Raw genomic sequence first — 26,641 nt, forward strand, 5'->3', positions numbered from 1 at the left:
GCTTTTCTTTCAGCACTAATACTTTATGACATTAATAACTTCGGCTCTTATGTCGTACATATTAATACCATCAAAATGATAGTGCGCTTCTAATAACAATATTCTCGTTCATTTTCGCGGATATTGCGACGCTAACCCGGAAAGCCTGAACTTCCTCAGAGATAAAACGAGAGAAAGAAGCCTCTTATAAATCAGAATAGGCCACGTTATTCGTGTGTGGCTAGTCAGTTTGAGGAAAATTCGCCATTGTTTTCGCATTCAGCCGGCCGCTTTAACATGACCCGCGTAATAAATATTCGTACTAGGATTACACCCGGCAGGAATAATATTCCTCTTTGTGGATCTCGGCTCCTTTGTTGCGGCCTTTCGCCAACGTCGGTGGTGACGTCAACCACCGTCGACGTAACGAAGCGCCTTTAGAAATTGCCGTCTTTGTTTCGGACAACCCCTGTCAAAATTCCGAACAAAAGTTACTGATAAAGGTTTGAATTGTTATGGTAACAAATATTCTTGCATATTAAATGATTTCTATTCATAATCGACATTTATACTTAAGTCCTAACACATTCCTTCATTCTCACCCCAATCCATCCAGGAAATGGCATTAAAAGCCGAATGGTGTAATGAATCGTATCTATACTTTTTATTCCTTTCAACACAAATATTTTTTAATCATATCATATTATTATCAATCTCGTTCCAGCGCTACTTTACTCGAAAAGTCAAAAGATATTTGTATATATTATATATATATATATATATATATATATATATATATATATATATATATATATATATATATATATATACCATCGCAATTTGCATCTTTGAGATCTTATTTAGCTACTACAAGAACTCCTCCTTTTCGTTTCTCGCTTTTTTTCGTCGAATAAAGCGATTCATTACCTTTCTTATGCTGCTTTTATGCGTTTGCACAAATGACTGGGCGTGTCTCGTTTATTCGCGAGAGGCAAACCCTAGGCGAAAAAGTTTATTCATCAAGAAAGGTCTAGTCCGCCAAGTGGTCGGCTTTGTGACCATAAAAGCCGTGGAAAACTTGTACACAGACTATATGTCCTGCATCCAAAACACTTCATTCGGATTCATTCTTGCTATATATAATTATTTCTCATGCTACTGTTACAATTTAAAAAACTGCGCTTAAAAATTTTCATTTCTAAAAAAACCTAATATTATAAAACGTGTTGCTATTCGCTATCAATATTATTATTAATGACAATTATCGAATTTTTTATCAACAAAAATAAAAAAACAAATACAAATTAATAAATACTTATTAATACTTAAGTAATAAATACAAATTTCTAAAAATTATAAATTTAACATATTTTAATGGAAATACGACCTATAAATATCCTTTTTGCAACTTCTTTTGCAAATACAAATTTAATTTAAGTGAATAGTCACAATTATTTTCATAATTGTCCTATAAAATAAAAAAAAATATAATGACACAAAATTTACATTTTTCCTCGGCGGATAAATTCATGTTAAAATTCATGTTAAAAACAGGAGAATGCTATTTCGAGAAACAATTATCGATCATACGTACGGTCGATATTCCGCGACAATGTGGCTACGAGAAACTGGAAACAATTTCATGTAGTTAACTTCATGGTTGTGGTAAAATTTTTTTCATTGTTTCAGGCGCAGTCCGCGCACATTAACGCAGACTTGGAAACTCGCCGTCGTAATACCGTGCCTGCGTGCTCAACTATTCTAACAGCCGACGGTCACGAATCCCCACCGTTTTAAAAGGCCTTCATCCGTGTAAAAGCCTCGGTGATTCGGCGCTAATTATGAGTAACGACAGCTTTTAACGCGTCGCGGCACGCCAACTTGCTCGGTCGTTCTTACTTGCAGTCCTTCTCCTCTTGAAGCATTTCTCAGGCTTGAGAAACAATGCCGCGGGCTATTCACGAAGATATCGTGGTAATTAACGGCGATGCCATGGTATGTAGCTAATGCAGACTTGCAGAGAATTGGAATAAATTTGTAACGTTAACTATTTCCTGTTTGATACGAATAGCACCGATTGGTATCGTAAAACGGCCAGTTAATCTCTGTTGTATGTTAATACTGTTACGAGAATTCTTATGCATTCTGATAAACCTGTGTAATAATATTCAATGTCAATATTATTCAAATCATTAAGAAAAATCAGAAAAGATTTCTCTTATCTTTTATTGTATTATAAAATGTTTTTTTAAAATTTCCCTCAAGTAAGTTATCGTTTCTCATCGTACATGCATTTAGGGGATGTAATAACACGTACATACATGCAATTGACACATATATGCAAGCGGCAGATATGACGCATATATTGCACACGCGATGTTCTATAGTGCTCGAGGGGATAGAACTATTCACCACCTACACTTATAACGTAACTCCAAAGATGATCGCCTTCGAAGCTCACGGGATTCCACAATTCAGAATATCGCGCAGAATATTGATATATGTTCTGGCAAGGATCCACTCTAATCTCGGATCGCGAGGTTAATGCCAACCCTCGGAACGAGAGTTTATGATTTGCCCGTGTAAATGTAGAATTATCGATCCTCGTGGCAATCACTTGATCATCACTTGATATTATCTCACTACATGCAGCGCTTTATTACAGAAAGATATAAGGTATTAATAACAAGGTGCAATAACAAAGAATTTTTAGAACAATCGTCATTAAAATGTTGTCGAGAAATATATCAGCGCTATAGAAAAGGTACTTAACATTTGTGAGCTATACTCGTAGTATACTTAAAGTCATCTTCATCAATCTGCTTAGTTCCCTTTGGGTGCTCATTCAACTTGCTAAAAACCGTTCCATTACCTCCTACGCGAAGGCAAAATCGCCAAAGTAAAATGCTGAGAGTATTGAAAGAAAGATTTTGTATACGCGCCACTTCAGAGTTCGCCTTTCTGAACGGTCAAACGACTCGCAGTCCAAAGAACAAACTTGAGAAGGGTCAATCGAAGGTCTAATCCGCTCCTGGGCTTTGAAATGAGGTACACCAGGTTCGATAGAATGGGGGTTTCGCGGGTCTCTCCCCCTGGCCCGATCACCTTCTCCCGGATCCATTCATACACGGGGCCAGTCAGCAAGTTTGAAATTACATCGGCTAACGAACTACCGTCCCTTCGTCCTCCTCTCGACAATGTTTCCCTTCCCCCGAATCCATTTCTCTCAGCTTGTACCTGTTTCGATGGCGGAAGGGAAATAAAATTTCTCGGCCGCGATCAGTCCGCCGAGGATCCTCCGATGATGGAATTCTTCTTCTTTTCCGTCGTTCGCATCGCTGCGGACGAAAACTCCTTAATAACGTTTGCTCCTGTAAATCGCGGTAAGATTTCCGAGAAACGCTGACCACGATTTACCAATGGGAAGTAACGTGCTGGTGGAGCTGCTTTCTTGTGCTGGCTAAGACTCATCCTTCGTCTTCATCTTGCTATCTACCAACTCCAGCAAAGGGAAGAGCTTCGACCGCGTTCTTCCGTTTACATCGTAGTGGAATCTCCAATAAAAGTGGATTTCCGAGTGTTTTCTTGGCAAAATCGACATACCGCAATTTATCCAGACGAAAAATTGTAAGATTTACCAAAGAAAATTTTTAATACCTTTAGATGTTATTTAAATAAAACAAATTCGTGCTGATTATAAAGATATTACAACGTAATCCTTTCTCTTCCTTTAACGCGTTAAAGTTGCATAAAAGATAGGTATATAAAATTAGATAAAAAAACAAACGGTCTCTTTTATATTGTGTAACGGATATTCAATAGAAATTACCGCGCTCTTTTTCGACGACGTCGTTTCACCGACAACAGCATGCTCAAAATGTTCGAAGATTACGGAGGATCGTTGCGGTTTCTGCGGGAGATAAGAAACACGAAGGTACTTTTTATGACTTCAACGATCGAACTTCCTGCTCCAGAGAGACAAGAGAAAAGCGGCGAAGGAGACATTCGTTCTCTCGATGGTAGCGAGCAACGCGTGTAGAATGTGCCTGCTATCACATAAACTATATGTCGGGGTATATGGGGCTATATCGCGGCGCGCGGGAGTTATGTATATGTGAGCGTATAAGCGGCCCATTCGTCGCTCCTCACCGTTCGCGAATCGCTCGCGAGATCGGCGAGTGTCCTCGAAACAATTTATGCTGTTGGGCGCGCACTACGTCCGACGTGCCTTATCTGGACGCGCGCTCCGCGCTGATAAGACGGCGAACGGTTTCGCACCGGATGGCGCGGGAGTACAAAGGGGAAGGACGTGACGTAAGTGCGTGTAGGAGCGCCTCTTTATCCTGTCGTCGCCAGACACGTCCGCTATGATTCGTATATACGACGGGGTGAGTTTCTCACTTCGGTGAGAAAGGGGAACACCTCTGCGCGATAGACGGAAGGAAAAATGCAAGGCAAGTGCCTCCTTGACGTAAAAATGAAATTCTTCAAAATTATTCAACAATGAGGATAATTATCGAAATCTTAGATCGAAATCTCCACAGATTTATCGTGTATCTTAATATTTTGAATTGATCAAAAATGGTTAAAAATATGAGAGATTTTACAATGTATCATTGCTGCATTCTTTTTTCTTAAATTATAATGTGTTATACAGTTGAATTTTTTAGGCACGAAACACAATTAATGTGATTAATAATCGCAAATGCAATATAATGAATATTCATTAAATGTTTATACAGAAATGGAAGAATGATTATTATCTTCATTTCACTTGATTTAAATACTGTAAATGCATATTTGATTCCAATATAAACTTAACTATGTTATTAAATGCTTACTATTATATTACTACTAAATGCTACTATTAAATGCTTACTATTAAATGCTTACTTTTAACACTAGACATAATTTAACTAATCTGTTCAAAATTTATTTCTCTTTATTTATATTCATAAAATTTATAATTATATGTAATTTAAAATCGTATTCGCGATATGAAGTGATATGCTATCGAAAAATAACGCCCAATTATATCCGTGAGAAAAATCACGATACAGCATATTACATTCATTGCGATTCTTAAAAAAAAGAAATAATTGCGATTGTACAATTTTGTAAATCGCACATCTTCATCTGAGATTAGTTCATAATAGAAGAATTCATATTCCTTAAAAAATATATGTAAGAAATATTATATGCAATTTGAAAATCTTGCAAGATAAAACATCGTACGACATCCATCTTCATTAAATAAAAAAAGGATCCGTTAATAAATTTATTCGAAAATAGGACAAATTAGAGTCACATGAATCTCACGCCGCATCAAGCGTGACGCGACACGCCGTGAATGCTTTAGACAGTATCTGGATTCCAAATATAGAACGAACGAACTACGATACGGACGGCATACGGATTGTCTGCCGCTCGCGACAATGTCATGCGCGCACGTCGCATTAAAATACCTAATTAAGGTGACAAAGTACATGCTTGAAATTAGTTACGCTCCGCAACCCCGTCGCACGGCCCGTGGATCTTCGAGGCGTGCTCGGCCAAAGGAAAGTTAACCGCGCGTACACGGGACCCGTCGAGGATAATGAAGAAGAAGGGGCTGCGTCTACCCAACGGCGCCGGACTCGGAGAGGCTCGCACAGACCGTGGAGAGTATCAGGTCCACCGGGGGTGGGCTGCCCAACTTGGCGTGTACGTGTAGCCGCGCTCGCACATCCGAGCGCGATTAGTTGCGGCGCGGATTAACGGTTACGGCCGCGGATAGACACAGGGCACAGAGCTTCTCGTCGGAGCGAAACAGCGAGAGAGGAGGAGAGAACACGGAGTGGAATCGCGGACGCGCGAGTGGAGGAGAGATCGAGAAGCGGCGAGAGAGACAAGGGGAGAGAAGAGAGACAGTCGCGGCCGGTTTAAATGCATTTGTATTTGCATTTACATCAGCTCGGCTAGCGGGTAACACGGCCGTGCGACCAAATTGCCGCCGCGCGCGCGCTCGGCGGATTCCTCGAAAATAATGTCGTAAATAAAGCGCGCGTCGCATCGCAGCTCTGCCCGCGGCCACGTAACCGCTCGTTCCGACTTTTTTCGGTTTTGTCCCTTCGATTTTCCTGCGCGCGTGGTACGGAGGAGGAAGGCACATCGCGCAACGCGCGGCCGTGTAATCTACGAGAAGTCTCGCGCCACACCACGCCTACGGCTGGACAAGCACGCACTACGCACGCACGCACGCACGCACGCACGCACGCATGCACGCACGCACGTAGGCACGCATGCAAAGTGCGTACAAATCCAAGGGAGACGAAAGAACACGATAGCGCCAGGCTACTTCGGAGTGCCCGGAGCGCATCCGGCGTACTAAGCGATAATGCGGTCCTGCAAAACGAAGCGATGTCTCTCCTTGAAGAAGTGCACATGGTCACGGAGTGATACGATACCGTCGGCGGATCGAGTTTGGCTGTTTGTACGATTCTGATTTTGAAAGAAAGAAAGGAGATTTAAGACGAGATTATTGACGAGATATCGACGATATTTTTGTCACATAACAATAATCATAAAAATTTGTGAAATGCAATTCTTGTTACTTGTCAAATCTAATACGCATTCAATATAAATATCGAAGTGGGTACTTCAGCTCTCGCGATCGTGAAGTTGGCTGGAGTTTGATATAGAAACAAGGAGAGGAAATGAAATTTCTATGGCGAATAAAGTCCATTGGTATCTATCGAGTCTTCGATCGAACGGAAAGAGAGCATGAGAAACAAATGAAATACAGACGTCCCAAAAGAAGCAAGAAGGCGAGACGGCGTACTACGAGTGCCTGAAATTAAAACACGAGTCAGGGTATCTGGGGAACCGTGAAGAGTTTTATTGAAGAAACGCAATCGGGGCCACGGGAATGCAACAAACAAAAAGTATTGCCCGAAGGTAGACGGGAAGAAATTGTTGACTCCCAATCCATTAGACGATCTATTAAGTTTCGCGACAAATAAATACGAAAGGGCTCTACGGAAAGGCGGGATTAAGGTTTCTTTCAAATTTATGAATCTCGTTTTATTATTAAACTCAAGATAATTGACACTCGTTGCTTTTCTTTTATACATCTTTTATACACGCGACTTTTCTTCACGCGACGTGAAAAGTACTAGTTTCTTCTGAAGAATAAATCTTCTTTTCTCTAATAAACTTCCCTTTAATCCTGAAAAGAAACTTGAAAAGCTAAATTGGCGCTTACTCGTTTCTCCAATCGAGTGGGAACGCAAAGCTACAGTTCTCTTTACAACCTTGACATTTTCCTCCGCCGACGTTGACACCTTTCAAGCTCGTCTGGATGGATTCTATGACGAGATGGCCTGATGGTCGGATGGACGATTTTTCCAGCAGCAAAAGGCAAGATGTCTGGGGCGAATCAGTCGCGTCCTATCTATCCAGAAGATCGAGCGGTTCAATCTGACCTCGGCTTTTCTCCAGAACTCTGATACACGAGGCGCGACGTGTTCGCGTCCGAGGTAACAAGAGCGTTATCGAGAACATCCTCCCCCCTTCATCCTCTTATGGAAACGCGTCCGTACCTCGTCCTACACGTAACCGAAGGTGTTCGTTCCTCTTCGGTTTCTTCCTCTTTGCCCCCCCCCCCTCTCTCTCTCTCTCTCTCTCTCTGTCTCCTCGTTGTCATCCTCGTCGTTTGAGATCTAACCTGGATCCGATAGCGAGGTCGACAACGATATCGATACCGCCGGTAACAAAGCCAGCGATTTATAGTGGCGATTTATTGCCATATTTATGCGACTCCCTAAGGTTCCCCTTCGCCTCGTGTACGACATCGCTTAAATTTGCACGTAACGCGATCGAGTTCCGTGTATGCTATGCTCGTAATAAAGGAAACAATTTTTGGAATTCCAAAATGTGACTTAAAGAGCCTTATTCCTTTGGAGTCGTCGAAGACAAACGAATGGAAGAGATAGAGAAGTTTCGGATACAATACAGAACTATTTCTGCTATTCGTACCTTTTTATGCACGTCGAAGTCATTGAGCCGCTATTAATGCGAACATTCCGATGATCGACGAACGATATGTACATCGACGAATTACGCGAAACCACAATGAATTATCGGCATCATTGCGGTTTGCAGCGTTGTAAATGGAGTATGCGCTCGTAGAGATAGATACGCAGCCATTCATTAAATTTAATGCGCGTATGGTCGGCACATATCAATTCCCTACTTGCATTTAATATGTGAATTTCAATTTATGTATGACACATCACCGAGTGCTTCGCAGCGCGCTTCGCAAAATTCGAAGGCGTGGCCATTACGCATTTCACAATTGTCAACTGTACGTAACATCCATCGTCCCTTTTTACGCCTCGAGGTTCCGTAATAATAGAGGTTTAAAACGATTTAGCTTTTGACAAATATCGCGGTGTCACCGTTATATCGTGAACGATTTGTTCTATTTCGATTTGTTGTACGATTTCGGCTGGGCTTTTTTCATGCCGAGTGTCGTCCGTCGCGTACACTCATGTTTGTTGGTCGTGTAGTGGACGATAGTCGATTCTTCAAAAACCGGAACTAATCTCCGCAGCACGAGATGGTCGGTCCTTCACTGTCAGCGTCTGGGGAATGCGACGCTAAAGCACAGGACCCACCAGTGCGTTTCTTTCGGTGTTCGCTCTGTTCCTTCATCTATCAATATCTGATCATAAAACTTCTTCCAATTCTTCCAGTTCTTTTGATAGCCTTCTATTGCCTTTGCGTCAAACCCCGAAATAGAATTGTGACAAGAATAGAGCGAAGAGCTACATTATCTATTAAACCTGACAACTAATTTGCTGAAACTTGTCGAAAATTTTTATAGGTTTTATAGTGTTTGTGTGTGTGTTTTACGTTTTATAAAATACAATTATCATAATAAAATTATATCGTAGCTGGCTGAAATCGTATAATTTCAAATTATTCAAAAGTATTTATTAATTCCAGAATTATTAGATTATCATCACTCATCGTTGTGAAATTTTGAAATCTCTCGTTGCAATATAGAGAAAGAACTGAAGATATAATTAGCAAACGTAATTTGAATTCTCATTGTGCTTTTTACTTTCGAAATTGATTCAAAAGAGTATAAAATGTCGCTGATAAAGCAGTGAATAAAAAACGGGCTGTTTCGAATTAGTATGCACACGCACGAAACTTTAAAGTTAAAACCGGTACGAAATTGCATTTGTGGAACGACGAGAGGCGTGCTGGCAATTTGTTAATTCGAAACATCGTCCGCTAAAGGGACGGGCGGCATGATTGCGTCATTAACAACGAAAAAGCCCACGACAGACGGTACAATGTAGCGATATTACATTTTTAAAATTACATGACCAATTGGGGATCGTAGATCGAGAGAATATGTTTATGCATGAATCCACCTGTTAAAATGCGACGCATACTGACACAATTTATGTTCGATAATTAATGCTATTTCGAGATAGAGATGCGAAATGAAAATGAAATGAATTGCATTATTATCGTGGCGCATTTGTAACGGAGTGATCAGAGATGCCACGCTTTTTGCTGAGAAAAAAGAACTTATCGGAACGTTATATATTCGTATGTATCTACCGTGTGTATCTATCGTGTGTACCTATCGGATGATGTCTTTCGACCAATACTATTCTTATGCTGTGAATTATCGATCGAAGGTCAGGAATTTCATTGAAAAATTGAGCCGACGGAAATTAGAATGCAGAATCGCACGGAAAGAAAGTTGAAGGAGGAATGCCGAACAATCTCACGCACGTCGAGATTTTAAACCGAGGTATGCATACATTAAGAAGCAAGAGAGCGGTTTTAATACGATAAATTCGCACCACCATGTAGCAACAGATGCGAAGAAAGGATATCGCTCGAGAAGAAAAAAAGGGCTAGAGATTCAGCGTATGCTGGTCACTTACAAGCCGGGCAATCGCCTTTTGATTCAGCCTTGAATCATGCATCACGTCAGTCATACTTACGTTGCATTAAACTATTTAGTAACAGAGATTTCATTATTAATTGCGGTTAAGATGATTGGCGATTGCATGAATGAAATAAAGAAAAAAAAAAAAGAGAACATCGGCTATTGCAATATAATGACTTTAGGGCCTTAAAAATAAACCAATTGAAGCTATTCATTCCGATGTGTGACGTGGTTTCTAAAGGAGGGCACCAGTTAACGTGAATTTTTTCTCTATTCGAGCAGCAAAGTTCGAAGAGGTTAATTAACAGCTTCCTTGACTTAAACGCTACTTCGGAACTTCGATGTTCTCAGCTGTTATCCGACAATAGCCTAGGAGCGTAATTACTCGATACAGCCTTCGACGCAGCTATTGTTCAGAACTTATATTGATATTGAGGAAATGCGTGAAGACATTGATTTAATCGGAATTAACGCAATATTCTCGGTCTTAATTAAAAACATCGATCTAATCAGAGTTGATGCGATGTTATAAATATCGAGAAACATTAAAAAAAAAATGATTAGAAGAAGAATACTGTACCTTTCTTAACGTTTAGTATACAACCATTTGTTTTATTAATTCTATACATGTTATAAAATCAAATAAGGTATTTTATAACTGTTATATTTAATTGGATACTAAAACGTTAATGTCGTAAGACACGTGAATATAAGCGCCGAACGGAAAGTTCTTACGATTTTACGTGACAGCAACGCTCGCTTAAACGTGGCCGCAGCGGACGAGATTGCGGCTACTCTCGTCCATGCTGTAAACTTCGGTTAATTAAGCGGCGGATTTAATTCGGGGTGCGGGGTGCGCGCCGCGGCCGGGGGCCAATTTTCCGCGAATCGTCATTTATCGGGGCCGGCCTGCAAGGGTTATGCAAATTACGCCGCTGGCATAATTCAGCACCGCCGGCAGCTCGCCGTTGCGCGAATTAAAGCCGGGCGTTCCCATGCAAATGCCGCGCGTAGATGGTTGCGGTGTGTCGTTCTGGCTCGAAGGAAGATACGCGGTGACACGAGCAAATCAAGACATTGATACTCGCTTACCGCCCCGAAGGAAATGGAATTACATGCTGAATAAATTCCCAAAGTATTTTACTGTCTCGGTTTACACCCCACGATACAATACGCTCGTTTCTTCGACGGTATCAGAATACGAATAGAAATTTTTCGTTACGCAATACTTTATAAATTATGTTATATTTATGTTTCTACAATCTAGAAAATTTTATTAATGTCAATTGTTGTAAGACAATAAAACAAATGTAATATTTTATGTAAATTTTAACAACGTCTATGGAAAATCTTAAAGAAGTAAATTAGAGATATTTTTTGTTTCAAAAATATTTTCAGATTAATTGTAATACAACGAAATGTATATCTTATTCGTATGAAAATAAACAAAAGATTCACACGCATAACGAAACGAAATAAGTGATGAAATTTGTATAATTATATAAGTTTTTTCGTTTTGTAATTACGTTTTATAATTATTTAAATCGGTCCTTTCGATAACAGTTTCAATCCAGACTGTACATACCGTCCACATACATGGAATACGCGCGAAATTTCCTACTACCTTTTAGCCACGGATGTCGTGGAATTCCACGACGAAATTGTTTCGGAACTATGTGGTTGGCTTTTTGTTTCGGTACAGCGCTACAAAAATCCTGGCGAACGACAGTGAAAAAATGCTCTTCTTTCTTTCGCTACCGTTTTGGCGGTGGTTTCCGCTTCGGAAATTTTCACTCGTCGCAAAACTTTCTCGTACACGCTTGCGCGCACAAGCGGTTTTTCGAACATTTTTAATGCCAGCCGCTAACGAGTTAACTTGATGAATGGCAATATTCCCCTCCTATTATTACATCGCTATTTTATCGCGACGCACGTTGTGCCGGTATCTAAATTTTCAACATCGTCATGCGTTTAATTATTCGATCATATTTATCATACATTTGCATAAACAGTAAACAAACATTCTGTATTTTAACATATTTTAGAAATCCCGCGAATATGATATAAAACAAAAACGTTAATTGAAAAATATGTTTTGGGAAAATAAGATAGAAAGAGATATGACAGAAAAAGATATGACGAATGTGATCACAGTAAAAAAGGAATACTTACTGTTGTCGGATAACGATTAACTTAGTCTGTGAAATATTTCCGCTTCGTTTAAAACGAAGGAAACTTTAAAGCGCGCACGTAAAAGGCTGGTTAATTAATTCGACACGCATAATTCTTCGCCGCATCAGTGGCTGCCCGTAATTTCAGTTTTCGTCATTTACGATTGGATTCCCCAAGCGCGAGAGTCCGACACAGCCTTCGATAAGATCTCAGCTGCCTCCATATGCATCCCTCTTCGGTCTTTCTTTCATTAGTGCACGCGGCAAGCTTCCCGAAACGATCGTATATTCTTCTCATCCTCGGGATCCTCCTTCATTTCCTTTCGACGAAAAGTAATTATTTGAAAGACGATATACCGTCGGGTTTCGCGTTACACGCGGGCTCGGCGACCTGTAACGCCGTACGCCAACCGCGACGTGTGCATCGTTACCCGGAAAACTTGTACGCGTCTTTTTACAACCATGTTTTATTACGAGTAGATCTCACTTTGCAGACAGCCTGCGTGCGCATCTTCCGTTTTTTAATAGGACCGCGTTGCGATAAATTCACCGACGTTTTACTTAATAGCTACCGCCATTCGAATCTTAAAGCACTCATTACGCTCGTACGCTCGGGAAAGGGTATCTCCGCTCTGGATTTTAATACTCACGGATTCACGGTAAGATATCACGGTGTGACGCCTCGATATCATCGTGAGGTAAAAATTAATCTTAACCTGGGCGTAGACCTGCGGTTGAAAATGCCGACGGGTGATGTTATGTTTGGTCACCCCTACGCGCGTAGGCCTACCGCGCGAATTAATGACTTTACCGGTCGCACGTACGAAGCCGATACCACGTCATTCGATCGCGATATGTCTGGACGATTCATAAACCAGCCCCTCGAGCGGCACCCCTCGCGCGCGCGCGCGCACGCGCGCGCGCGCGGGGTGTTTCGTACGCACGGTAGAACCGGGGTCCGGTATAGGCGTGCGGTGCGTTACCCCACGCGTGTGCGTGACTCCACGGTGCGTTAACGGAAGCGAGTAAAGCGCCGCGCGCGTACTATCTGATTTGCCGATCCTTCTCGTAATTGCCTGTAGATCCCAATCGCGATTAGCCGGGAAATTAATACGATCCTGTGTCTGCGATTTATGTGTGACCCACCCGTGAATTACGCACGCACCGTGTCGGTAACTCGCGCGTAACCGCGACGTCATACAACATTGAAAGAAACCGTCCAAGAGCGCAAACGGACGCCAGCTCTTCCAGCGCTTATCGCGGACAATCGTACGTCTCGGAGCATGATATTGTGCTGTTTCCAGGACGATAGGACCGTTTACCTAATAAACTCACGTTGAAGACAGCCAATAATAATTTTAGTTAATCTTTTTAAATGGGGAACTGCGATCAACGTTAGTCAGTTCTGCTTCTTCTTGTTATGTGTAAGAAACGCGTGTTAGCATAAATCCATTAAAAACTTTATCGATACACTACGGATATCGCTTTTCTTTTTCTCTGTTTACTTTGACTTGATTCTAATATATCTAGGTCGTGTTCCGAAAAGAACAAGTGACATTTTAGTGTTACTAGGCATCGAACGATCGATTCCGCATTTCTCTACGCAGCGAATTTTCGATTGAAAGAAGAGAGATAAATGGAGGCATCGCGAGAGGAATGAAAAAAGTGAAAATCTATGGGAGAAGGGAAAAGAAAAAGAGAAAGGTATTTGAACTCGTGGTTGGCGAATCGCATAACGTTAAAGGGTGGTCTCTCTCTACACCATCCCCGGCGACTCGGGTCAACAGGCATTGTCCGGTGGAATTACCACCAACGGGCCCCTGTGATTAAATGCTCCGCCTCTCATGCATCCAAGAGAATCTACAGAGCAGACGGATAGGAAAGGAGAGAAAGAGAGAGAGAGGGGGGGGAGAGAGACGAAGAAGAGAGAAGAGAAGAGACGCCACAATATATACCAGAGAGAGAAGAGAGAGAGAAAGCAAGTAATGGAAACGGTAAAGGGAAAGCGGAGGTGAAAGGGAAGCGGCAGGAAGCAGAGGAATACGTGCATACCTATACGAGGGTTGCTGGTTCTGCCATCCGTACTTGCATACCTATACCTTGCCGAACCCCTCGACCCTAACCCCTATACGGTGACGAGATAATGCCCATTGTTTCGAGCATCCTACGCATCCTTGGTTCAGGACGTGATACCTAGGAGCCTTCCTCAAATGCTTGCATCGCGATACGATACATCCAAATGGTACCTAAATACCTGTCTAAATGCGGCAGCAACTGGATTCTCCAATGGGCTTCCGCCTCGTCCGATTCTGCTCAAGGACTGCCGGATACCTGGACTGACGACGATTGGCATTCAGGTGCAAATTGGGCACACGCGGCCATGAATGTCATCTGTGATTTCCGACCTTCCCGAGCGCTCAGTCATGTTGCTCGTTAAAGCGCGTCTCATTAGATGGAATTTGCACCAATTATCGGATACGATTGATCGGAAATAATAACCAGAAGTAAATTATTATTGATATTGATTTAATGATAATGAAAAAGATAAATCGCAATTTAATAAAAATTTAATTTAAAAAATTAAAGTGACAGATAAAATTTTGTTACGTGTTTAATAGTTAATGAAATATATTAATCTAAAAAAATTACGAAATGTAATAAAATAAATATTACGGCATATTTTATTATTATAATTTGTATTTTTAAAAAAATATTGTTTTTATAAATAGAATATCATCAATTAGATATAATTTATTGTAAAATCAACTTAAGGATATATATTATTTCAATTATTAAAAAACAGACGTAAGAAATAAATACAAAATAATCATTTTTTAAAAGTATTAAATTATATAAAAATAAAAAATAGGAATATTAGAAAAATGCAGTATAATATTTGTTGTAAACTTTTATGTACAAATATGACCAATGTTTATACAACATATGTTTCTACGTCCATTTTGCTAATACCGTATAATAACTACTCTATGTACAAAATTTTGGTTTTTTTGTATTACAAATTTGCATTTCGTTTGGTTATGTAGGCAGTGTAAATTTTTCATGATCATTTAGATCCATGGCCCCAGACGACTCTCAAGTACGTTGGCTGCGTCAACGCGTCCCATCAGTCTTAAATGATTCAGTAAATCTGCTAAAGCCGTGGCTTCGCGATGCCTGGCTTCCCATAAGTCCAAAATATGTTCCGTTGGACTCGCCTTTGTTGCAAAGTAGTCGACATATCTTAAAATATCACCTCGGTTTAAATCCATTCATTTCATAAATCCGTAAAAAAGAAGACCAAATGTTGCAAAAGATTATAACTCACCGGTCTACTTGCAATCTTTGAGCCAGCATTCGCCAATCATTACCGCGTGCACTTGGCGGATCCAGACATTGACATAATTGCTTTCTAAGCGTCTTAGAAAATCTGCAGTAATCACAATAAAAATTTACACACATGGATACACGCATACATTAACTTCATTATATTTTTATCGTCATGAATATAAAATATATTCTAATCTCATTCTTAATTATATAAAAAGTACCTGAATGGTCTCGGTATGACAGATTCTGTGGATCTCGCTGAATTTTTCCCTCGTAGAACAACAGAATATTCCGTTTTGCTACCGTTCCTCTTTCCACTCAAATTATTCCTTTTTACAAGATCAATCCTGAGAAGCGAGCCTTGATCTTCGAAACCACGTTGATAAGCACGAAGCTCAAAGCCAAGCCTGAGATCGCCGACGACTTTTTCTATCCTAAAGGAACGCCGGATACTAATCCTCGAGGATGCCCAGATACGCCGGTAAGGTACTTCCTGTCGCTCGGCAAAACCGCTCTCTCTATCTTCGAGATCGACGCGAAGCGACGTGCCGCTGGCGCGAAACCCGAGAGTACTATGATCGATATAAATGCTACCCAAACGACGTTCCTGCGGAAAAATTATGCGCAATTCGCGGGAATAATGATCGCAAGAAGGTACAATTATATAAATTATAAGAGTACTTCCCATATAGTACTTTCATATACATTTAATAAAATTTAAAATATACATTTCACACTCACCTGTTCACTTATGAGTTTAAACGATGCTTTGGTGTCTTCGAGGACGTGACATTTAATGTGATCGCGCTCGCGGGACGCGAAAACTGCAACGCAGAGACGCTTCACGGCTAATCCGGGTGCAACCACTGAATTTTCTCCAGCCACCGCGTACACGCTGGGTGTCTCCGTGACGAGGAACACACCGGCGTGATCGAGCTGGGCGAACGGTTGACCGGGCAGATTCGTCGGATCGCCGCCGAGCATCAGCACCTTGCGCCACGTCGTCGCGGACGGCGAACCGCTCGAGCTCGCCGACGAATTCGTGGAATTGTTCGAACGTGTCTCTAAATCGATCTCCGTGGACCACAAGCTCAGCTCCCAATTTCCAGTTCTCAGCTCGGCACAGTGCTCGAATTGAAGTATGACCGGCTTCACGAGATCGACACTCGCGGGACCGCAGGTCACCACAGCGGACAGTAACGTGAATCCGGGTGGAAGATTTGGTCTGAAGGAATTTTCTCCGAGTACAGCGAGATGCAGACTGTGTCGGCGACCGCGCGGAATCGCACCTTCCGGCACCGACATCGAAACGCCCACCTCGGGTACGACTAAAAGGGCACCTTGCTCGTCAATTATAGCTCTCACGATAAAGCCACTACCGTCATCTGTCGTGGATCGTTCGTTCTCATCCGACCTTTCATCGTCGTCCTGCTCGTCATCGTCCTCGTTGGTGCTTTCTGGATTCGCCTGATACGTCGAACCTGAGAATATACGTGTAAAATTCGTCATAGATGCTTTCGCCCATACGCGAAGAATGTAAAAGGAATTTAAATTTAATAACTAATAAATATTTTATGATATCATTAATTCTAAATATTTTTACGATATCATTTCAAAATGAGTTTATTTCAAAATAAATAAAAGATCTCTCCAAGGTATATATATATTTATTCTCGGATTATTTGACAGAGAAGTAGATTTATCGGAACTGATTGTATAAAGAGAGCTCGTGCTCTCAAATTTATGAGAATTTCTTACGAGAAGACCGTCCCTCCTCATTATCCGACATGCCGCGTCCTCGTTGCGAGTTCTTGCAAGAAGACCTAGTTACAGAAGAGCTCGGCGATGGTCTCGTTGTCGACGGTAATGACAATTGCGGAACGTCATAATGATGCTCGGAACAGGATCTGCACATTGCGCCAGCGCATCGTAACATTTTGTTAAATATAACTGAATGCTGATTCCGCACCAAGTACCACATTCTCGTTATTTTGATTGGTACACATAGATATACCTGGGTAATCTTGCGGCGTTTGATTCATCAATCACATGTTCGAGACGTCTGTCGCTGGCCAAACCGGAACGTTCGTTTTTAGAAACGACCGATTTTGCGAGATCACCCGGACGACGGAAGTCCAATCTCGCAACGCCGTACAACGCTTCCATTCTTTCTTTCCGGCGCATTAAGCGAACGAAGAAAATCGTCGTCACGGCCAGAATTATCGCGGCTAAACTCAAAGTGATCCACAATGCGAGGATATTTCTGTAATCGACCGCTCTAGTCGCTACAAGGAAAAATATCCCTTTCTTTTCTTTTCGTTTTAGATGGAAGCTTTTTAAAAATAATTCAACCGTTTTTTACCTTCCTTGAATACTCTTGGCCCATCTTGTCCAAGTGCTGCGTGCGACAAGGAGGGAAACGTTCGAAATAATAAAGATGTACTATGTAAAAGTTTACATCGATAATTTACATTGCGAAACTACGGGGCCTAGAATAATTAATCACATTTTGAAAGGCCCTCGCAGATTTCAATTTTATCTACCGGCATTTTATCGATGAGTCACCGCGCGTGGTGCAAAGTCATCAAATTTCACGAATAACAATCGAATGCGGAGCTAAAAAGGGCCGCTCGTTCCAAATAAATCGTTAGGCATTGAGCGCGAGTCACGAAGAACAATAAAAAGCAAAAAACTCCGAGGCATGGGGCTCACCATTACATCGATCCGCGGAGCAGGACTCGACGATGACGTCCTTGCCTTGACAGGGACGACCGCCGTTACTCGGCGGGGGGTCATTGCAAGATCTCCTCCTTACTCGCGAACAATCAGGACCGCATGCGGACCACGAGGACCAAGTTGACCATCTGCCATCGACCGCTGCGTGCAACAAGAGGAAGTTGAAAATCTTGATTAAATTGCGATTATCTGATTTGCGAGACGGCAAAAGAATAGATACATCTGTACCGCGTATCTCGATCAGGACGCACACTCATGGCGCGCATTAAACGTTTAGCACAATTCAATACCTGTATTCGTGTTAACTCGTATATACTATTACAATTCGCGACACACTATTACAATTTGATCCATATTATTTTGAGCGGCGTATGAGTTAGTCTTTGTGCTGTACCTACCGGGGCAGGAAGGATTGCATTCTACCCTTTGCGTGGCTGGCCCTGGGCACGTTTGACCGCCGTTGATTGGAACGGGATTTGTACATGTTCTTGTCCTCTTTTGTACTCCTCTACCACAGCGAACGCTGCACTCTGACCATCCGGACCAGGACGACCACCCGCCGTTCACTGAGAATGGATCGGGAAGAGAGGAAAAAAAAAAGGATACACCGGCGAAATTAAAACGGGAACAAATAACACCTTGTTACACCCCGCGGCTCGAGCAGGCCAAGACGTGAGTGAGTTGCTTATCCAACACAACGCCAATTAAAAATAAGAAAAATCAAACTTTAATCATCGTGAAATCTGCAAACGCATTCACTCTGCATTTTGTTATTGATGAGATATAAATAGACGATGAATAGAGCACAGAATAATGCAATGACATAATGACTATACAATTATCATTATTGAAATATATTGAAATATAGATGTATGTATGTATGAATGTAATAATATTAATTTTAGATCAAACATCAAGAGAAGCCTAACTTGGTCGGATAAACTGTTATAAAACAACAAGTTCTTTTAATATCTTTATCCATTCACGCTTCCTCAATTTTTGCGTTTCTCAACCACATCCGTTCTGCGATTTGTATAGCAAAAAGAAAATTGCTCACCGTAGACGGTGAGCACCGCCGGTTCGCTGACTCTCCTCGCGGCAATGTTCTCAGCGACGCAGGAGTAGTTCCCTTGATGCCTCAATTCGGCTTCCCCGAGGAGCAGATGCCCGTCGGCGGATTGTACAAAGCCGGTCGCGGAGGACATTTTGTTGGGGTTCGCGTCGGAGGAGACGGAAGCTGCGCCGGCGGCGGTCGTCTCAAGAGGAGAGCCGTTTCTAAGCCAATAAACCTTCGGCGATGGTACACCCAAAGGCGGCGAGCATCGCAGTTCCGCATTGCGGCCGACTTCCACCGACAGCGAATATGGCGGCGACAGGAAGTGCTTCTTCAGATCTACATCGGCGCGATCGGGTCGCGGTACCAAGCGGTTTTTAATATTCGCTCGAGAGGAGACGTCGAGATGAGAAGCGGAAAATGGAAATGGGGGAAAGAGGGGAAAGGGCTGAGTGGCACTCAGCGATATTAGGGCGCGTGTACAGACGAGCGAGAGAGCTTTCATGGATTTCTCTGTCCGGTTCTCGCCATCGGAAGGACGGAAAAAGATTTGCAGCCCGTGAACCACGGAATGTATAACGGCGGTCATTCGTTCAGCGCGGCTATCCGTCGCGGTATTATTTGCCGTGCCACGTCTACGTTCAAAAAGCGAAGCTTTCATATCGCTCGTGAGGAGCATAAGCACCGACCGAAGCTATGGCATAGTACCTCGGCGCGGTGGTTACGCGCTTTAGAGGCGGAATTCTATGCCGCGGTATGCAGACCGGACTGATGGATGATACGTCTGGCATCACAAAGTGTCCGCGTTATGGACCATCTACGCCGATTCAAATGCATTCCGGCTTATGTTGCCTTCGCCCCCTCCCCCCCCTCCTTCTCCCCAGCTTCGAAATATTTTTCGTGTGATACGTGTCATAAAATGCTAAATATCATTTTAAAACGCTATAAAATTTTATACTCATACATGCTTATTCTATTCGATTTAAATTTAGATTTACGTGTAATAATTCATAATGATAACTCATCGATAAATAATTATATCTATTTCCAACACAATCATTTGTATAATTTCTTATTTCAAACACTATTCAGATTGTGCAATTTAAATGTCACTCATTTCACTTTCTTCATCGCTGTTCGAATGCAATTCATGTAATCATAAAATACTCAAACGTTAGATATATGAATAGAGTTCAAGATGCGCCATAATATCCATTAAATTAATTGCTAACATTCTGTTTATTTAAAAAGAGAATAAGATCGTTGCGCAGAAAATCATTCCATTGGCGAATCGGTATACATCGATTCGATCGACATCCTGCATTCAATTTCGAAAGCGCGTCCGCTTTCTGTTTGCACGCAAATACCGATTTAATTTTGCATCCTGTTTGCTACGCTTGTTTGCGCGGCGTGGTGCGACTCGAAATGTCTAAATGAAAATTGCTCTTGCATTGCACCTTTTACGAAACGCCCAATCCCGAAGCAATCCCGCATCGTTATTGGAATCACATACACGAAATACCAAAATACACTTTTCATATGGTTTATCGCGATGTATACGCGACTTTATTTTAGCTTTGATAACCGACGAGTGTTCTCCAATGAATAACAGAGATCCTCCCTCGTTTCCAGGACTGAAAAAAATGCAATGCTATTCCGCTTACGCGTCTGTCATTTCATTTACGATAGAACATCGATTAGATTTTGTACTCGATTTGCGCATCACAGGACACTTGATGAAAACCGAATCGCATTCACTCGGTCCCTTTAATTTGTTCCTTCAGCTCTCTTTTTACTACAAGGTGCGGAAGGGGGGAAAGAGAAGAGTTGAGTTTTACATTGAGTTTCTTCAAAAGCTTTAAACGGAAATCATATTACGAAAATCACATTAATAAAGTTACGCTAAATAGCGGTATAATAGAATAACTGAGACGGCTCATCTGATAAAACATAATTTGCACGAGACGTTTCTGAGACAACTTTTCATAGGCGCAACATGTAAATATTTGCTAATACGCTTACACGTTACAGTATTGTCAATAAACATGATATAAATATCAATAATTGTAACGATACAATTTTACATACGATACAGTCTGAACTAACACATATGCAATTGCAAAAACGGCCGAAACACGTCGTTACACGATTGTTCAAAGGCCTCGTTCTTCCCCCTCGTATTAGCGTGAGCGAAAGTGACGTAATCTCCTGAGTTAGAGCACCTCACGTACCGCGGAAACGAGCGGCGTGGTCATTACCGCACAACGAGAGAAAGAAAAAAAATCCTTTCGTCGCGTCGGTAAACTGAACATTCAAAGAGAATCGAGGGAGGACAGGAGGACATAGGGTGGCAAGGAAAGAGCGGGAGAGAAAGAGAATGGAGAGCTCTCTACTTACAGGCGACCTCAACCGTAGCGGGCTGCCCTCGAATTTGACCTGGTCCCGACCATGCCACGCACTCGCACTTGAATCTCTCCCTCCCAAAGTACTCCTCGACCTCGTTCCTCGTCACGTTCAACTCGACCTCGACGACCCTCGTCCCGGTACGAGGGTCGACGAAATCCTGCTGCTGCGAACGCTCGGCCCGGTCACCGTTGCAGCGAAAATACACCTGCGGAAAAGAACGGCGGAGAGAGCCGGCGGGGTGTATAGTTTCGCGTGCCATGAAAGAAACAGCTTGTCTTCGTTAAATTGCGGCTAAGTAGGTAATAAGAACGAGGAGAGAGAAAAGAGAGAGCTGCGCACGAGACTCGTGCCAAGAAGGAGATAAAGGTGTTTTGTAAAAAGTCCTAACGAAGATTGCGTGCGTTGTAAGAACGTCGGGGAAATGATACTTCTATGTACTCAAACAATGCCACAAAATAATTGGCGGCAATAAGAAGATATCTAACAAAGGAATAAATCTTGGTAAACTGTAAGGTAAAACCGTATTATATAAAAATGCAAATTAAGCAAAAATTAATACAAAAATTATTACTATGCATTATTATTATTATGCATACCTGCAGTGCATGAGCGGCACGACAATGTAAGGTCGCCGGTTTTCCTTTGATGACAAACGTATCGGTAGGTTCCACCAAAAAAATCGGCAGGGAACCGCCGACGATAAGATCGGTGTCGCTGGTTATAGTCGCGGTCTCGTAGTCATTGTAATCGTAATCTTCGACGGGATAGCTATCCTCGTCGTCTTCCTCGGCGTCGTCCTCTTCCTTCGTACCTAGCGGGTAACGCAGCACACGTTTTATATCTCTTGCGGGCGAAAAAATCGATAATTCGAGCGCGGTTTATTCCGCAAATCCGGTAAAGCCGTCAGCATAATCCCTCGGCGGCATTTACCCATACGTCCCCAAATTTTTCATATCGGATCGATTGAATTAAATCGTCGCCGCGAACTCGCTCTTGGTCCATCCGAAGGGATTAAGCCGCGTCACCACGATAAAGAGAAACGGCGATGGAGACGCGTTATCGGATTACTAATGGCGCATTATCGGATCCAATAACGTCGAAACGGCGATCCCTTTATATCCGATCGTCTTCTCTCGGAAGTGTATCGTTATCCGAAAGACACGCGCGCGTTCGCGACGTCGCGGTATATTTAGACGTCGAGTCGGATACGATGGAACGATAAAGTCGGACTTAACGATGCGTGGCGGATTTTACGCTGTGTATCAGCCGGCGGGGCACGCTCGCCCTTAGATCTCCCGGACTTTACGCTTCGTGTTCGCCGTCCCGCTCCTAAGTCCCGCGGGAACTTTATTACACCCAGAGTAACTGCGTCTCTCCTGTTTGAGTCGTCGCGGTAAACCAAGCACTGGCGGACGATGATTACCCCCGCTGTCACGCTCGTGAGAAAACATGTCACGATCCGCGGCGACGGGTTTTCGCGAGGAACGCGAGGCGTAAATTTACGCCACAATTTGCACGCCCGCCGGAAGCGAGCGAAATGAATTTTTAGCCGCTCCGGAAAATGTCAGAGAACTTCCGCGTCGCTGCGGTAACTCTGCTTATATAAATTATATAAATATTTAAATATTTCAGGAAATCAGTTTTTTTAGGAGTATTTAATGACATTCGCTTTTAATAATAAATCTGTTATCCGAGTTCAGATAACAAGCAGGCGAGACACAAGTACTTCGTGCAAATTAATTTAATTGTTTATTAATTGTTTAAACGCCTGTTATAAATTAAGTGAATTTGTTAATTTATTGAAAATAGTTGACAATTTCATTACTCAAATCCGAGTTTACTACTTTATACTTCGTTACTCACTTTCAAGCGTGCTAGCAAGGCGGAGAAGCGTTAAAAGAAGAATACTGATCCTCAGCTCCATTGTTACCTCACATTTCACTCAAATTGACTTTTTATTCAATGCCACTCAGAGAAACTAAGCACAATAAACTTTGTATTCTATGCTGACACGTTTTATTGGCATCGCGTTTGTTATTCACGAACGATTTTGATTTCATAGTCGATGATCATTGTCGAATTTCATTTATTATTTTCTATAATTTTAGCAAATATCCGCGATAGGCGATCGTGTGTTATCACCGATGAATCGTGCATCGAGACGGATCGAAGTCATCTTCGATCGAATGGAGGTGGAATCAATTTCGATCGGCTGTTCGTACGCAAGAATCATATCACGGTAAGTCCAAAGCGTCATATTCACCCCGTATATTTCAATTTTTTAATCTGCAGGAAACCCGTCTCTTAAAAAAAATGCCACCAATAATTAGTCGCGGCTCATCTTGAGGATTATATGACGAATCTGAACGAGAGTGCTCGCACTTGCATGGTTGCACTCGCGTTCAAGTGTGCGAAAGGGGGAGGACACGTGACCGGCTTCGAGCCCCTCGCACACGCCAGCGAACGAAACAAGGGAAAATGAGGAATTTGCTAAGGGAGGGTGGTTATACGATGCTCGCAGGTCGGCACGCGGTGGACGACTGAACTTGCCGACGTGCGCGCACCTCTATATATACATATATATACGTCTCACTTCGATACCGACGCTCTTCTTCATCCCCTTGTCGTCGGGGGTGCTGCTGCTCGCTGCTGCTGCTGCCAGTGGTGGCGGTATCTGCGGCGGTGGTGGTGGTGACGTTGATGGTGGTGGTGGTGGTGGTGGCGGTGATGCCGGAGGCTGCGCTTTCTTCCGCGAATGTTCTCCTTCCGCGTTGAACGATGATCGACACATCACTCTCACACAAGATGTACATCCCTCCAACTCTTATATTCGCTATGCAACTTGATTAATCCTCAATCTTATTTCTGACGTATTGACTATAAAATATTTCGTTTTAAAATATATTTCTTATCTTCTTCTCCAAAATATATATGTTTTTTAAATTATAAAAAAAATATAAAATCATTTTTACAGGGATGTAATGGCTGCGGTACATCCATTTATTTCTGTAATATCCTTACAACTCTTCGTGCTGGATCGTTGATCACAATCAAGTTGAAAATAAAAGAATGATCGAGAGTCATTTGTTTTTTAATGAAGCTCCATTTGTGACTGAGACATTTCTTCGGATAAAATCAAATACATCGAGAAATGTCAATGCATCGAGAAGCGCATTGTTGGGTACAAAATGTCGATACATCTATTTCTCGACGATTCAATATTCATCTACCCCTTCATTCATGAGCGAGCCGTAAAGCCAGCGCCGTTAGCCTTGAGGTCATTGTTATCGCACCTCGTCTATCGCCGCGCGGTGCTCCGGTAAGGATCGAATGAATATCGTTCGAGCATCCGCTTGATCGAGAAGAGGAGCCTTGGAAGAGAATCCTTACGGGAACATATGGGATTTCCTACGGTCGATCACTGCTCGATCGTGAAATCGGATCTAACCGCGAGAATGAGTTTAGACGCGTCGTCGCGAATGGCGTGACTCCACCAGCGTCACGACTTTGTGCGAGGGTGAGCGTGACGGTAAACGAGCTTCCGAATCGCTTGGTTACACATCCAGAAAATCGATATCTTATTGCTACTTGGCGTAAATAGATCGAAGAGCGTGCAGAACGTGCCGTACGAGATAAAAGAATTCCGGATGAAAATTTGAGACATGTGGATTTTTACAGATATATATGTCAGCGGGCATATTTGAAGAGCAAAACTAAATCCCTCGTATCGCGAGTAAAGTTTTTGTATTTTTAGGCATTTATTATCAGACAAGTAAGATCAAGATATCAAAGCTGCAAATATTTTTCTAGATCCAGTGACCTATTGCATTCCTGAGAATCGACTAAAGTGCCTTGGCAAACATTGAAGCGCACGCATTTCGAACGTCTGTCCGCGAGAGAAGTTCCGTTTCGCTCTGTTTACTCTAAGTATCTCACGCTCAACTAGACAAGAAAATCCTCACGGCACTTGCCCGCCGTAATTAATGATACCCTACGGGAAAGGATTAACGTGTACACAAAGTATACACATTAGTGCCCGATCGGAGTTCGGCATGCATCGCGATAAGGCGTTTAAGGCGCTCCACGCCGGGCATTAAGGTGGCTGCAACATCGAATGGCCTTAATCCGGATCTATATATCGGTGTGTGCTGCCATTATGCATTATACTCACATGTATATCGGTTCGGCGCGACGTCGAAGCTTGACTTATGCCGATGGCCCTCACTCGCAGATGGTTATCTCTCGCCTTTACGAGAGAGTCGATCCCTTCGAGCTCGTGCAAGCGCAACGTGCTTAAGCGATTTAACGTAAACACACGTAGCAATTTGTCCCGGGCTTTATGTCGCCCTCGGGAAAAAGGAACCCACGCGCTTGTTCCGTACCGTTCAGGCTAGAAGAGAGAGAAAGACCCGGCGAGGGGTATCCGCGTAGCACGAGAGAACGTCGTACGAGAAGAGAAAAAAAGGAGTGCGATGTAGAACGAGAGGAAACAATAGAGAGCGGCTCGTTTTCTTGCTTTTACCGATATTACGGCTGAAAGTAACGGGAGAAAATGCGCGTTTTACTTGTAACGATCCCAACGGCGAATTACGTATTTGACGTCTTGCCGCGCGAATTCTTTTCAGCGACGATTAATTGCGATCGCCAATTTTGTATCCTCGTCAGCAGCGGTGTGAAAAAGAAAGATTGTGTTAAAATCCCGGCTCGAGTGGTAGCGAATAAAGAAATAAAGTAGGCGAGTTTATCATCAAGCTCTGAGGCAGGGTCTTCGTAGACATTACGTCGTATCGACTCCGAGGTATATGCCGTGAGTATAAATTACCACATGCTTGTTCTCTGCGTATAGCACGTTATATATCACGCTATATCTAGATAAGCCGCCATTAGAATTATTAACGCGCGTGGCCGCCGCTGACTGGGATGCTCGTTTATTCGTGGTTATATGAAAAATTAGAAGGCGTAGCTTATCACACCGCCGTAACAATCTAAATCATTATCAGACAAGTTGAATAG

At 42.5% G+C, this 26,641-nt stretch overlaps 1 protein-coding gene across 2 annotated transcripts; it reads right to left on the reverse strand.

The window, feature by feature from the left end:
• Positions 1-14,997: 14,997 nt before the first annotated feature.
• Positions 14,998-24,160, reverse strand: LOC105427654 (netrin receptor UNC5C). 2 transcript variants are annotated; one of them, XM_011639502.3, is made up of 13 exons: positions 23,492-24,159; positions 22,225-22,439; positions 21,620-21,833; positions 19,226-19,561; positions 18,567-18,734; positions 18,145-18,309; positions 17,795-17,830; positions 17,447-17,717; positions 17,191-17,339; positions 16,174-16,913; positions 15,654-16,039; positions 15,431-15,532; positions 14,998-15,345 (listed from the first exon to the last, which is right to left on the reverse strand). In XM_011639502.3, the coding sequence occupies exons 1-13, from the start codon at positions 23,550-23,552 to the stop codon at positions 15,174-15,176; spliced, it is 3,015 nt and encodes a 1,004-aa protein (XP_011637804.2). In that variant the 5' UTR covers positions 23,553-24,159; the 3' UTR covers positions 14,998-15,173. The 2 variants fall into 2 exon arrangements, with proteins under 2 accessions (XP_011637804.2, XP_088932400.1); XM_089076274.1 differs by lacking the exon at positions 17,795-17,830 and having other exon boundaries at positions 23,492-24,160.
• Positions 24,161-26,641: the final 2,481 nt, after the last annotated feature.

Source organism: Pogonomyrmex barbatus, unplaced genomic scaffold, assembly GCF_055798465.1.
Source record: "Pogonomyrmex barbatus isolate J1 unplaced genomic scaffold, ASM5579846v1 scaffold2, whole genome shotgun sequence".
Classification (NCBI taxonomy): domain Eukaryota; kingdom Metazoa; phylum Arthropoda; class Insecta; order Hymenoptera; family Formicidae; genus Pogonomyrmex; species Pogonomyrmex barbatus.